Below are 12,478 nucleotides of genomic sequence, written 5' to 3' on the forward strand. Positions count from 1 at the left end.
CGGACCCACACTCCCCCCGACTGAGATGTGGGCACTGAATCGGGGAAAGTGGGAGTCCCCGGAAGAGTCCGGGAGATGATCTAGCCTAAGCCCCTCGCTGCAGTGTTTGCAGCCCAGGGCAGCGCCTCACGGGAGCCCGGCAGGGCAGGGTTGGTCTCCGGCCCCAGGGCGGCAGAGCGGGACTCGAACCCGCGGCCCGAACGCGGAGTCACCGATCGATCGACGAGCCCGGCGTGCGATTGTTCACGGCGGCCGGGGGAGATCGATGCTCTCCGCGCTCCGTTCCTGCCGCCCGCCTTGGCGCCCCCTGTCATGGCGGCGCCCAGGGAGGAGACACGTGGCCTGTTCGGCCAGGGGGTCCGGGCGGTGCTGGGCAGCTGGGCCGCGCTGCAGGTGAGAGCGGGGGGGAGGGGAGCGGCGCGATGCCCCGCAGCTAGTGGGGAGGGCGGCAAGGCCCCCTATAGCCCCCCCCCGCGACCCTATAGAAACATGCAGAAAGGGCCAGTCCCCGTACAGACCCCCCACGACCATATAGAAATATGCAGAAAGGGCCAGTCCCCCTATAGACCCCCAGCAGAACCTATAGAAATATGCAGAAAGGGTCAGGCCCCATACAGACCCCCCAAGACCATCTAGAAACACGCAGAAAGGGCAAGCCCCTCCATAAACTCTCTATATTCTATCGAAACACATAGGAGAAAGACCCCCTATAGATTGTGATCCTATAGAAACACAGAAGGGGCATGGTCCCCTATAAATCCTCCTGCACCCTACAGAAAGGGAGGGACCCTCCAGACTCTATAGAAGTAGAGAGAGATACAAGGAAGTTCTTCACGCAGCGCACCCTCAGCCTGTGGAACTCCCTGCCTGAGGAGGCTGTGAAGGCCGGGACTAGAACGGGGTTTAAAAGAGAACTGGATACATGCATGGAGGTTAAGTTCGTTAATGGCTAGTAGCCAGGCTGGGTAAGGAATGGGGTCCCTGGCCCCTGTTTGTCAGCGGGTGGAGATGGATGGCAGGAGTGAGATCACTTGATCATCACCTGTTGGGTTCACTCCCCCAGCACCTGGCATTGGGCGCTGTCGGCAGACAGGACACTGGGCTAGATGGACCTTTGGTTTGGCCCGGTACGGCCGTTCTTATGAGATGGGAAGGTCACCACAGAAACACTGCCAGGCTCTATAGAAAAGACAGAGAAAGAGGAAGGCCCCCTATAGACACCCCCTCCAGAAACAGAGCGGTCTCAAGGGCCCCTGTAGAAAACCCCGTCCGCACAGAAACACACTGCAAAGGTGAGGTCCCCTATAGGAATTCACCCTCCCTGTCTCTATAGGAACACAGCGGGGTGTGGAGGCCCCCCCTAGTCCCCTGCCACAGAAACATGGCCCCCCATAGTCCCCTGCCACAGAAACATGTCTAGAACTGCCAGTGTGCCGGAGCCAAGCGATCCCGCATCCTGCCTGCCCCCTCGTTCACAGGCCCGGGGCGAGGGGTGACATCGTCTCTTCTGTCCCTGGCGCAGATCGCGGTGGAACATGGCTTCGGCGGCACCCACGGCCGGGAGAAGGCCGAGTGGATGGTGGGCGCGGTGGAGCAGTATTTCCACAGCAACGGTGAGACCCACTGACGGGCCCTTCCCGCTGGCAGCGCCTCAGGGCCCAGCTCCTCATGGCTGAGCAGCGCCCGGCACAACTGTGCCCCCGAGAGCACAGGGGGTCTGTGCCACATCTGCCGCAAATGGGATCCCTGTCTTGGTTGGGGGCGGGGAGGATTTAGTGGGTGAGAGCTGGGGGTTGGGAGCCAGGACTCCTGGGTTCTCTCTGGCTCTGGGAGGGAAGTGAGGTTTAGTGGTTAGAGCAGTGGGGGCTGGGAGCCAGGACTCCTGGGTTCTCTCTGGCTCTGGGAGGGGAGTGGGGTCTAGTGGTTAGAACGGTGGGGTGGGAGGGGGCTTGGAGTCTGCCCCCGATCCCAGAGTCCTTCACTCCTTTTCCAGGCTAGAGAGTCCCAAAAATCCCCCCTCCTCCCAGCACTGAGCCTCCTTCTCTCTGCAGCGGCCCTGGAGCCGGATGAGGTGGAGGATTTCCTCGCTGAGGTGCTGAACAACGAATTCGACACCATCATTGAGGATGGCAGCTTGGCTGAGGTATCCTGGCCGTGTGTCCTAGCCCCCGTAGCGCATGGCAAGAGGCGATTCCACCCATCGCTCAACCCTGCCCCAGAGGACCCTGGGAGGGAGGGAAGGAGGGAGGGCAGAGCACGTGGGGGCGTCACCCTGCCCTGGAGGATTCTTGGAAGGAGGAGGGACACCTCCTGGCCTTTGATCCCATCTCTTCCCCCGGCCCCTGCCAGGTGAGCCAGCAGCTCCAGTCGCTCTTCACTCACTGCCAGCGTGGCGAGGGGCTGGCCCTGACAGAAGCCATCGCCCGGCTCACACAGCGGCAGCAGGAGGTGGGCAGGGCAGCCACCCAGGCCCGATCCGCCGAGGGGAGCAGCAGCGAGGAGGAGGAGGAGGAAGAGGAGAGGCCGGAGGAGGTACCAGCTGTGGGGCCCGGGGCAGGGCCAGCTCCGCCATAGGGGGGCGGGCCGGAACCCCCCCACCATCCGCCCTGGAGCAGCTGGGATGGGAGCCAGGATATGTGACTGGCAGACCCCGTGGGGCTGACTGGAGGCAGGGGAATTGGGGCTGCAGAGCCTGTGAGGCGGATGTGGGGGGGATCAGGGCTGGCAGAGCCCATGGGGCTGATTGGGGGTGGGGGAATTGGGGCTGCAGAGCCCGTGGGGCTGATCTGGAGGGGATCGGGGCTGGCAGAGCCCATGGGGCTGATCTGGAGGGGATCGGGGCTGGCAGAGCCCATGGGGCTGATTGAGGGTGATGGAATTGGGGCTGGCAGAGCCCGTGGGGCTGATCTGGGGGGGGGGGAATTGGGACTGGCAGAGCCCGTGGGGCTGTTCGCGGGGTGGGAATTGGGGCTGGGAGAGCCCCTGGGGCTGATCTGGGGGGTGGGGGCGGAATTGGGGCTGGCAGAGCCCGTAGGGCTGATCTGGGGGGGATTGGGGCTGGCAGAGCCCGTGGGACTGATCTGTGGGGGGGGGGCGGGACTGGGGCTGGCAGAGCCTGTGGGGCTGATCGTGCAGGTGTGTAGAGGTGGGGGGCTGGCTGGGCTCAGTCTTGGGGGGGGCACTTTAGGGGGGATCCCAGCTCTGACTCCTGCACCCTGTCCCTGCAGGTGATGGACTGCGGCAGCCCCGGGCCTCCCCCGGCAGAGGACGGCTGGACAGTCGTACGGAAGAAAAAGAAATGAGGGGGGACCCCCCCCATGGCACGAGGGGGCTTTGTGGCAGGGGAATAAACCCAGTGTAGCCACAATGTGTTGCTATGGCAACAGTTGGGGGGGAATCCCCAGAGCGGAGGAGAGTGTTAGTCTGGTGGGGGGAGAAGCCAGTGCCCCCCAGAGGGGATGTGCCCCATTCCCTGCCCCCCCCCCCCCCGCAGGGCTGGATGGGAGGGGACACCCCCCGAGTCCCTGCCCCCCTGAGCCAGCCAGTCCCAGGGCTGGATGGGCACTGGCACCCCCTAGAGGAGATGGGCCCCCCTGCCCCATTCCCTGCCCCTGAGCCAGCCAGCTCCTGCCCTAGGGCCGGATAGGCACTGGCGCCCCCTAGAGGAGATGTCCCCCATTCCCTGCACCTTGGTTGAAAACGAAACGGCCTGAACAAAACAAAACCTGTATTAAGAAATCCACTGATGGAGCTTTAACAGCGCCGGGGTCCCAAGGACACTGGAAAATTGGGGGGGAAGGTCGGGGTGCCCCTGTGGACACGAGGCCGCCCCCTAGTGGCCAGCCACTGCATGTCAGCTACAATAAAATAGTCCTCTGCTAAGTGTGTCCCCGGCCCTGGCGAGGGCGCAGGAGACGGGAGTGAGCCGGCACGTAGATCCCGCGCGGGGGGCAGGTCGCAGCTGAACAAAGGGGGTGGGGGTTACACCAGGGAACGGCTGGGCCGGCACTTGTGGGGGTTCTGCCTGGTGCATGAAGGGATGGAGTGGGAGGGACAGGCCCCATTTCCCCCTGCCCCCCAGTCAGTCAGTCCCCACCCCAGGGCGGGATGGGAGCTGGGCCCCTGGGGGGCAGCTTGCCAGGAGCCCAGACATCCAGGGGCCAAGCGCTGAGGCGATGCCCCGTGAGGGGGCGTCTCAAAGTGCCTGAAGACAGTTCAAGTATCGTTCGTTGGGGGACGGTGTCCAGTCAAGCCCCCCGGCGCCGTCAGGGGCCTTCGGCCCCCTCCTCAGCCTCGGGGATGGGCGCGGGGGGCAGCTCCCCCTGCCCCGCCCGGCTCAGGGCCTCCATCCAGCGCCGCTGCAGCCCCTCCGACTCGGCGCTGAATTGCCAGCGCAGCTGGCTCTGGCGGATGGCGAACGAGTGACGCCGGTCGAGCCGCGCGCCCAGATCCGGGCCCATCACCTCGAAGCCGATCAGCGGGAGGCTGCGCTGGGCCTTCACGTCCTGGGGGGCGGAGAGACGGGGGTCAGGGGCTGGGCTAGCAGGTGCTGCGGGTCGGGAGTGGGGGGCACAGGCAGGGGCTGAGGGGTGGGAGTAGGGGGCATTGGCAGGGCTGTGGGGGCGCGGAGGCCTGGCAGGGGATGTGGGGGCACAGGCAGGGCTGTGGAGCAGGCGTTGGGGGCACAGCCAGGGGCTGTGGGGGGCACTAGCAGGGGTTGCAGGGCGGGTATATGGGGGGCACAGGCAGGGGTGTGGGGGCCATGGCAGGGGGCGCGGGGCGGGCGTGGGGCCATGGCAGGGGTGCGGGGCGGGCGTAAGGGCACAGGCGTGGGGTGTGGGGGGCCATGGCAGGGGCTGCGGGGCGGGAGTGAGGGCCATGGCAGGGGCTGGGGGGACAGCAGGGGGTGTGGGGCGGACATGGGGCCATGGCAGGGGCTGCGGGGCGGGCGTAAGGGCACAGGGAGGGGCTGTAGGAGGGCACTGGCAGGGGCTGTGGGGCAGGCGTGAGGGCCATGGGAGGGCCGCGGGGCGGGAGGTGGGGGCACAGGCAAGGGGCTGTGGGGCGGCGTGGGGTACAGGCAGGGCTGCGGGGCGGGCGTAAGGGCACAGGAGGGGCTGTGGGGTGTGGGGGGCACTGGCAGGGGCTGTGGGGCAGGCGTGGGGGCACAGCAGGGGCTGTGGGGGCCACGGCAGGGGCTGCGGGGCGGGCGTGGGGCAGCAGGCAGGGCTGCGGGGCGGGCTGTAAGGGCACAGGGAGGAAGCTGTGGGGTGTGGGGGGCACTGGCAGGGGCTGTGGGGCAGGCGTGAGGGCCATGGGAGGGCCGCGGGGGCGTGGGGCACAGGCAGGGCTGCGGGCGGGGGGCCAGGCCAGGCCCTACCTGGGGGCCCCATAGACGTACAGCACCAGGGGTCGCTCTGCGGACAACGAACCAGCCTCTGTGCCAGCTTTGGCGCCCGGCTCCACGTAGTGCAGGAAGCTGCAACGACGCTGTTGCTCGGCCGCCTCCGACGCCTGCTTCTGCGGGGCAGAAAGAGCCAGTAGAGTCGGGGGGCGGGGGGCTCACCTCAAGCATGGGAGGGCGGTGGGGTGGAGGTTCCAGACGGGGCACAAGCGGCGGGGGGACTCACCTCGAGGATGGGGAGACAGGGGGAGCTGGGGGGCACAGCAGGGGAGGACTCACCCTTGAGGATGGAGCGGCGGCGCGTGGGGGGCAGGGGTTCGGGGGAGGCGTCGGGGGGGGACTCACCTCGAGGATGGCGGCGGTGAGAGGGGCCAGGGTCCTGGGGGGCAGCAACACAGGGGGGACTCACTCGAGAATGGAGCAGCGCGCCTGGGGGGGCTTGGGTGGGAGGACCACCTTTGAGGAATGGAGCGGCGGCGTGGTGGGGGCCGGGGGTTCTGGGGCACAGCGGGGGGACTCACGTCGGGTGGAGCGGGCAATGGGGTGGGGGCTGGGGGTTCTGGGGGGCACAGCGGGGGGACTCACCTCAAGTATGGAAGCACGGCGCAGTGGGGCCAGGGGTTCTGGGGGCGCACAGCAGGGGGGTTGACTCACCTCGAGGAATGGAGCGGCAATGGGGTGGGAGTGGGTCTGGGGGGCACAGTGGGGGGGACTCACCTCGAGGAATGGAGCGGCAGTGGGGTGGGGGCGCAGGGTTCTGGTGGGGCACACAAGGGGAGGGGGGACTCACTCGAGGATGGACGGCGGTGCCGTGGAGGCCAGGGTTTCTGGGGCGCGGCAGCAGGGGGGGCTCACCTCGAGTATGGAGCGGCAAATGGGAGGGTGGGCGCGGGGGTTCTGAGGGGCACACAGCGGGGGGAGGGACTCACCTCGAGGATGGAGCGGCAGCGCGGTGGGGGGCCGGGGGTTCTGGGGGGCACAAGCAGGGGGGGAACTGTCATAAATAGTAGCTAAGGGTTAATTTTCTGTACCTGGTGTAAAGGGGTTAACCAACGGGAACCAAACACCTGACCAGAGGACCAATCAGGGAAACTGGATTTTCAAAGTCAGGGAGGGAATTTTGGGGTCTGAGTCTTTTGTTCTGTCTCTCACTATGAGAAGCTTCTTTCTAGTCGATCTTATCTCTGTGCCCCAACGTGTAAGTACAGGTAGAAAAACCAATATAGGCTTTTATGTTGGTTTTGGTGATTTACCTGTGTGAGCTTGCTGGGGAAGTTTTCCAATTGGATATTTTTTGAATCAGGCTGTTTATTTCATATTTGTTCTTATTAAGCAATTGATCCTGTATTATTGTCTCTGATACAAGAGAATATTTTTTGATGTCTTTGTCTTTCTTTTTTTATATAAAGTTTTATTTTAAAGACTTGTTGAGTTTTTCTCTCTGGGTAGGCATAGGAAACAAGGGGAGGGAATTCTCTGTAGTGTTAGATCTACGGAGGTGCAAGCCTCGCAGCACCAGGGAGTTGCGTGGGAGGAAGAGATAGGATCATCTTCTGTTTCCTTGGTATTTTGGGTTTGTCTCTTTTGTGCATGGAGGGACATGCTTCCTTGGTATGGTGATGTAAAGAGATTGCATCAGTCCACTCACCATGATTAGCCCAGAGAGGAAAGTTCTGGCGGTGGGAGAGAGAGGGGGAAGGGAAGTGGCGTTAATTTCCCTTTGTTGTGAGACTCAGAGTCTCTGAGTCTTGGGGTCCCTTCAGGGAAAGTTTGGGGGACCAGAGCGAGGCAGGCGCTGTAATTCCTGTCTGGTGGCAGCGAGACAAGATCCAAGCTGGTAATTAAGCTTGGAGGTTCATGCTAGGCACCCACATTCTGGACGCTAAGGTCCAGATTTGGGAGTTAGGCTTATGATAGGGACTCACCTCGAGGATGGAGCGGCGGCGCGGGGGGGGGCCAGGGGTCCCAGGGGGGCCATGCAGCGCGGCGAAGCAGCCCCCGCAGACCCGGTTGGGCCGGTTGTTGTCGTAGAGAAGCCGGGCCCGGAACTCGGAGCATTTCCCACACACCACCTGGGGGGCCAAGGGGGGAGCATGAGACCAGGGGGACCCCAAGGGAGGGGACAGCCCAGCCAGGGGGTCCTGGGCTCCCCGGGCCCCTCCCCCCGCCAGACCCTGGGACTCACGCGGCCGCAGGCCCGGCAGTGGTGGCGGCGTCTGGTGAGGGCGGCGAAGGGCTCCTGGCACCGCATGCAGAGCGTCACCTCCTTCTCCCGGATCGGCGTCGGCGCCCGGCGCCCCAGCTCCCGGCCCTGCACGAGGACAGCGGCACAGGGGCCTCGCACGCGCACACCGGTCCTGCCCTCACAGCCCCAGGTCCTGCCCTTGCACGTGCACCCCCAGGTCCTGCATTTGCACATGCAGCCCCAGGTCTCTCCCTCGCATGCACAGCCCCAGGTCCTGCCCTCATGCACACGCACACCAATCCTGCCCTTGCACGTGCACCTCCAGGTCCTGCACTTGCACATGCAGTGCCAGGTCCTGCCCTCGCACGCGCAGCCCCAGGTCCCGCCCTTGCACGCGCACACCAGTCCCGCACTCACGCACGACATAGATCCCACCCTTGCACGCACACCGGTCCCGCCCTCGCGCACGCACACCCCCAGGTCCTGCCCTTGCACATGCACACACAGGCCCCACCCTTGCACACACACACACAGAGGTCCTGCACTTGCACCCCCATGTCCCGCCCACACTTATCCATCCACACATGCACACAGAGACACATATACACACGCGTGTGCGCTCACCGGCGATCCAGCCCAAGGCTCTTCCTCTTCCCGGGGTGCAGCTCCCACCGGCATCTGCTCCAGCTTCAGGATCGTGGCCCGAATCGCCTGGGGGGCAGGGAAATGAGAAGGGGAGGGAGGTGCCCCTCCCCTGGCAGCCCCCCTCCGCCCATCCCCCCCGGGGCCCTGGACCCTCCCCACTCATAGGGGGTTGGGAAGGGCTGCGGGGGGCAGAAAAGAGGTGACCCTGAGCTGATTTCCCCCCTCCACCCTGCCCCCCCAGGTCGACCTCATGGTGGGGGAAGGGGGACGGTGCCATGGCCCCCGCAGGTACCTGGATCCAGTCGCGTTTCTCCTCCTCCGTCCTAAAGGGCAGAAACAGGAACACGGGGGGGGCGTTAATGGGGGTGGGGCAGACGGAGGAGGGAATAACCAGGCTGGGAGGAGGCAGAGGGGACCACAGGCTGGGAGAGGGGACCAGGGGGAAGATACCAGGCAGGCGGACCATCGGGGGCGACCAGGGCAGATACCCGGGGGGGGGGGAAATCGGGAGAGGGAGGGGGAATCAGGGCACGGGGGATATCAGGGGGCAAAGGGGGATACGGGGCGGGCAGAGGAGAGACCAGGGGAGAGGCAGGGGGATATCGGGGGGCACAGGGGGGTATCAGGGGTGCACGGAGGATACGAGGGGGGCAGAGGGGAGGACCAGGGAGAGGCAGGGGCATATCAGCTGGGCACAGGGGATATCAGGGGGTGCACGGGAATGGGGGGCAGAGGGAAGACCAGGAGAGGCAAGGCAGGGGATTTCGGGGGGCCACAGGGGGATATCAGGGGTGCACAGAGGATTACAAGGGGGGCAGAGGGGGCAGACCAGGGGAAAAGGCAGGGGATGTTGGGGCACAGGGGGATAGTCAAGGGTTCACGGAGGATACGGGGGGCAGAGGGGAGACCAGGGAGAGGCAAGGGATATCGGGGGCACAGGGGGATATCAGGGGCTGTACGGAGGATGCAGAGGGGAGGACCAGGGAGAGGCACGGGAATATCGGGGGCACAGCGGCGGATATCAGGGCGTGCACAGAGGATACAAGGGGGGACAGAGGGAGGACCAGGGAGAGGGCACAGGGGATACCCGGGGAGTCCCCCACCTTGCCTGCAGCTCCAGCAGAGCGCTGGCTCCCCGACACCAGAACGTCGGGCAGGTGGACGCCGCGCACGTCTTTCACCTGTGGGTACACGAGACTCTGGACGGAGCAACCCGGGTCAGAACCCCCCCCCCCCGACCCCCCGATCTGGGGGGGCAGAATACTGGGGCAGTGGGGGAGGGAGCATTTACTGGGGGAGGGGGGAGACGAGCAACAGGGGCCCAGCTGGGAGGCCGGGGGGGAACAGGAGCAGAGGGAGCTGTTGGGAGGGGGGTTGACTGGGGACGGGATACCAGAGCACAGCGCCCCAGGGGAGCGGGGGGGACAGAGCAAGGGGCCTGCCGAGCGGGGAGGATACTGGGGCAGAGGGGCCTGGGGAGCGCATTACTTGGGGCAGGGGGGATACCGGAGCAAGGGCCTAAGGGAGGAGGGGGGACAGGGAGAGGGGCCCGGGGCAGGGGGAGGATACTGGGGGCAGAGCGGGCCTGGGAGGGGGTACTAGGCGGACAGGGATTACCGGAGCACAGTGGCCCAGCAGGAGGGGGGGACAGGGCAGAGGGGCCCGGGGAGAAGGGGGTACTGGGGCAGAGGGGGCCTGGGAAGGCGGGGGTTATTGGGGGAGGGGGGATTACCAAAGAGCACAGGGACCCAGGGGAGCGAGGGGGACACGGGAAGAGGGGCCCGCGGGGGGGGTACCAAGGCGCACAGGTTGCCCAGCGGGAGGGCGGGGATACTTGGTGGCATACAGGGGCCTGGGGTAGGGGGGTTACTGGGGAAGGGGGATACCAGAAGCACAGGGGCCAGGGGAGGAGGGGGGGACAGGGCAGAGGGGCCGGGAGGGGGTCGGTAACAAGGCACAGGGGCCTGGAGGAGGGGGGATACGGGGCCCCCACAGGGGAGGGGGGCGTTACTGGAGGAGGAGAGGGGATACTGGGGCACCAGGAGGCCCTGGGCGAAGGGGGGGGACAACTGGGCCCAGGGGAGGGGGGTTACTGGGGGGGGGGGATACTGGGGCGCACAGGGGCCCGGGGGAGGGGGGGATACTGGGGCACAGGGGCCTGGGGGCCACGCTCCCCACCCACCTCCATCCCCTCCACGTCGATCCGGGCCCGGACCCCGAATTTCTGGCCGAGGAGGCGCAGTTTTGGGACGCAGCACAACAGCCGGTCGTTGAACTGGGGAGAAGGGGATAGAGAGGGAGTCAGAGGTCACCCAGCCCCCCAACCACCCAGGGGTCAGAGGTCACCCTGCCCCCAACCACCCAGAGGTCAGAGGTCACCCAGCTCCCCAACTACTATGGGGTCAGAGGTCACCCAGCCAGCCCCCACCCCCCAACCAGCCAGGGGTCAGAGGGCCTCCTCCCAGCCCCGGGCAGCCAGCCCAGGGGTCTCTCACCAGGATCAGGTACCGGTCCTGTGTGGTCCCATTCTTGGCCGACAGCTTGAGGATGTGGCCTTCCTTAATGAGCTCGTTAGTGGGACTAACGATGTCCTCCTCCCCGCCCAGCAGCTCATACACCTTCAGCAAGGAGTGCATCCGTTCCTGGGGGCGAGAACGGGGGTCGGTCCTGACCCACAGCTTGGCAGCCGCCCTGCCCCCCAGATGGCATCTCGGGGCCGGGGAGCCTCCCTGTGACGTGTTATGTGTCGCTGTTCCCAGCCACCCCACCCCAGAGGTGGCTGCGTCTCGCAAGCCGTCCCCATGCAGCGTTATGTGTGGCTGTTCCCAGCCGCCCCGCCCCTGAGGTGGCTGCATCTCAGTGCTGGATGGGCCAGCCCCGTGGTACCCAGTCATCCCCCTATGCAGCCCTGCCCGTTCCCCGCAGCACAGCGCCCCCTAGTGCGCAGGCTGGGACCTGCACTCGGACCCCATCCTACCATTTTGCGGATGGCGGCGTTCGAATGCTCCGCTGCCGTCGCAATCAGCTGCAGGGACTCTGCAATCGGGGCAGAGAGATGGGGTGAGTCCAGGAGAGATCCCCCTGCACAGCCTGCCCCCCAGAGAACCCCCAGAGCCCCCTCACCTATCTCCCCAAACACCAACGAGCCCCCTGCCTAGCATGTCCCCTCCCCAGATACCCACAGAGCCCCCTCATCCACCCACAGAGACCCCCACTCAGCCTGCCCTCCCCAGATTCCCCCAGAGCAGCCCGGCCCCCCCAACACCCATAAACCCCTCACCCAGCCCCCAGCCAGCCAGCCCCCCCAGCGCCCCACTCACTTTCTGCGTCCCTGCTGTCCGGGGCGCCGGGGGGCAGGCGCTGCAGATAATCCTTGAGCAGAAGCTCGTAACGGGGGATCCTCTGGACGGGCTCCAGCATGTGGTGCTGCAGGGTGAGATTCCCGCAGGCCTCCTCCATCTGCAAAGGGGGGTGTGAGCCAGGACGCCTGGGTTCTCTCCCTGGCTCTGGAAGGGGAATGGGGTCTAGTGGTTCGAGCAGGGGGGCTAGGAGCCCGGATTCCTCACCTGGATCTGGTGGACAATCAGCTTGAAGTGGGCGGATCGCTCCATCCAAGTGTTGACAAGCTCCATCGCCCGGTCGAAGTTCTTGACATACTCTCCATACATCTTGAGAAACGGCGCCAGCTTCTGCAGTATGTCCCCAATGCAGGGGTGCCTCTCCCTGGGGGGACATGGGGGGGATCACAGCTGGCACCCCATGTCCCAGTTCCCACTCCCCGGAGCCAGCCAGTCCCCCATATGGCGTTATGTGCCGCGGTTCCCCAGCCGCCTCGCCCCAGAGGTGGCTGCATCTCGGCAACATCTTACCCCCTGGCCCCCAGCCCGTAGCTCGCTCACCATTCCTGCATGCGCTTCTCCAGCTCAGGCAGCAGGAACTGCTGATGGAAACAGTAGATGGAACAGATGTTGGAAAAAATCCCCATCACCACGTCGCCAGGGAAAGAGCTTCTGCTGCGGGCTTCCTCCAGGAGACGGGCACAGAACACCTGTGTGGGGGAACCAGTGAGCACCACTAGCGCCCCCTCCCCTCCTGGGGCTGGGAGAGAACCCAGGAGTCCTGGTTCCCAGCCCCCTGCTCTAATCCACCAACCCCCACACCCCTCCCAGAGCTGGGGAGAGAACCCAGGAGTCCTGGCTCCCAGCCCCCCCTGCTGTAACCCACCCCGCCCCCCCAAGCCAGGG

General features: G+C 65.6%; 2 protein-coding genes across 2 annotated transcripts; one reads left to right on the forward strand and one right to left on the reverse strand.

Moving 5' to 3' along the window:
* The first annotated feature begins 269 nt into the window (after positions 1-269).
* TSR2 (TSR2 ribosome maturation factor) lies at positions 270-3,882 on the forward strand. The gene is made up of 5 exons (XM_032778884.2): positions 270-393; positions 1,523-1,613; positions 2,052-2,143; positions 2,350-2,532; positions 3,228-3,882. Exons 1-5 carry the CDS (start codon positions 313-315, stop codon positions 3,300-3,302), a joined length of 522 nt encoding a protein of 173 aa, XP_032634775.1. The 5' UTR covers positions 270-312; the 3' UTR covers positions 3,303-3,882.
* A 219-nt stretch (positions 3,883-4,101) lies between these two features.
* FGD1 (FYVE, RhoGEF and PH domain containing 1) lies at positions 4,102-12,333 on the reverse strand (the record flags this gene model as incomplete). Its single annotated transcript, XM_032778870.2, has 12 exons — positions 4,102-4,515; positions 5,390-5,520; positions 7,330-7,476; positions 7,590-7,715; positions 8,214-8,300; positions 8,527-8,557; positions 10,379-10,509; positions 10,730-10,876; positions 11,212-11,270; positions 11,555-11,693; positions 11,801-11,957; positions 12,134-12,333. Coding segments are annotated over 12 exons (1,605 nt in total), but the record flags the coding sequence as incomplete, so codon positions are not given.
* Between the last annotated feature and the right edge of the window lie 145 nt (positions 12,334-12,478).

Source organism: Chelonoidis abingdonii, chromosome 11 (assembly GCF_003597395.2).
Source record: "Chelonoidis abingdonii isolate Lonesome George chromosome 11, CheloAbing_2.0, whole genome shotgun sequence".
Classification (NCBI taxonomy): Eukaryota; Metazoa; Chordata; order Testudines; family Testudinidae; genus Chelonoidis; species Chelonoidis abingdonii.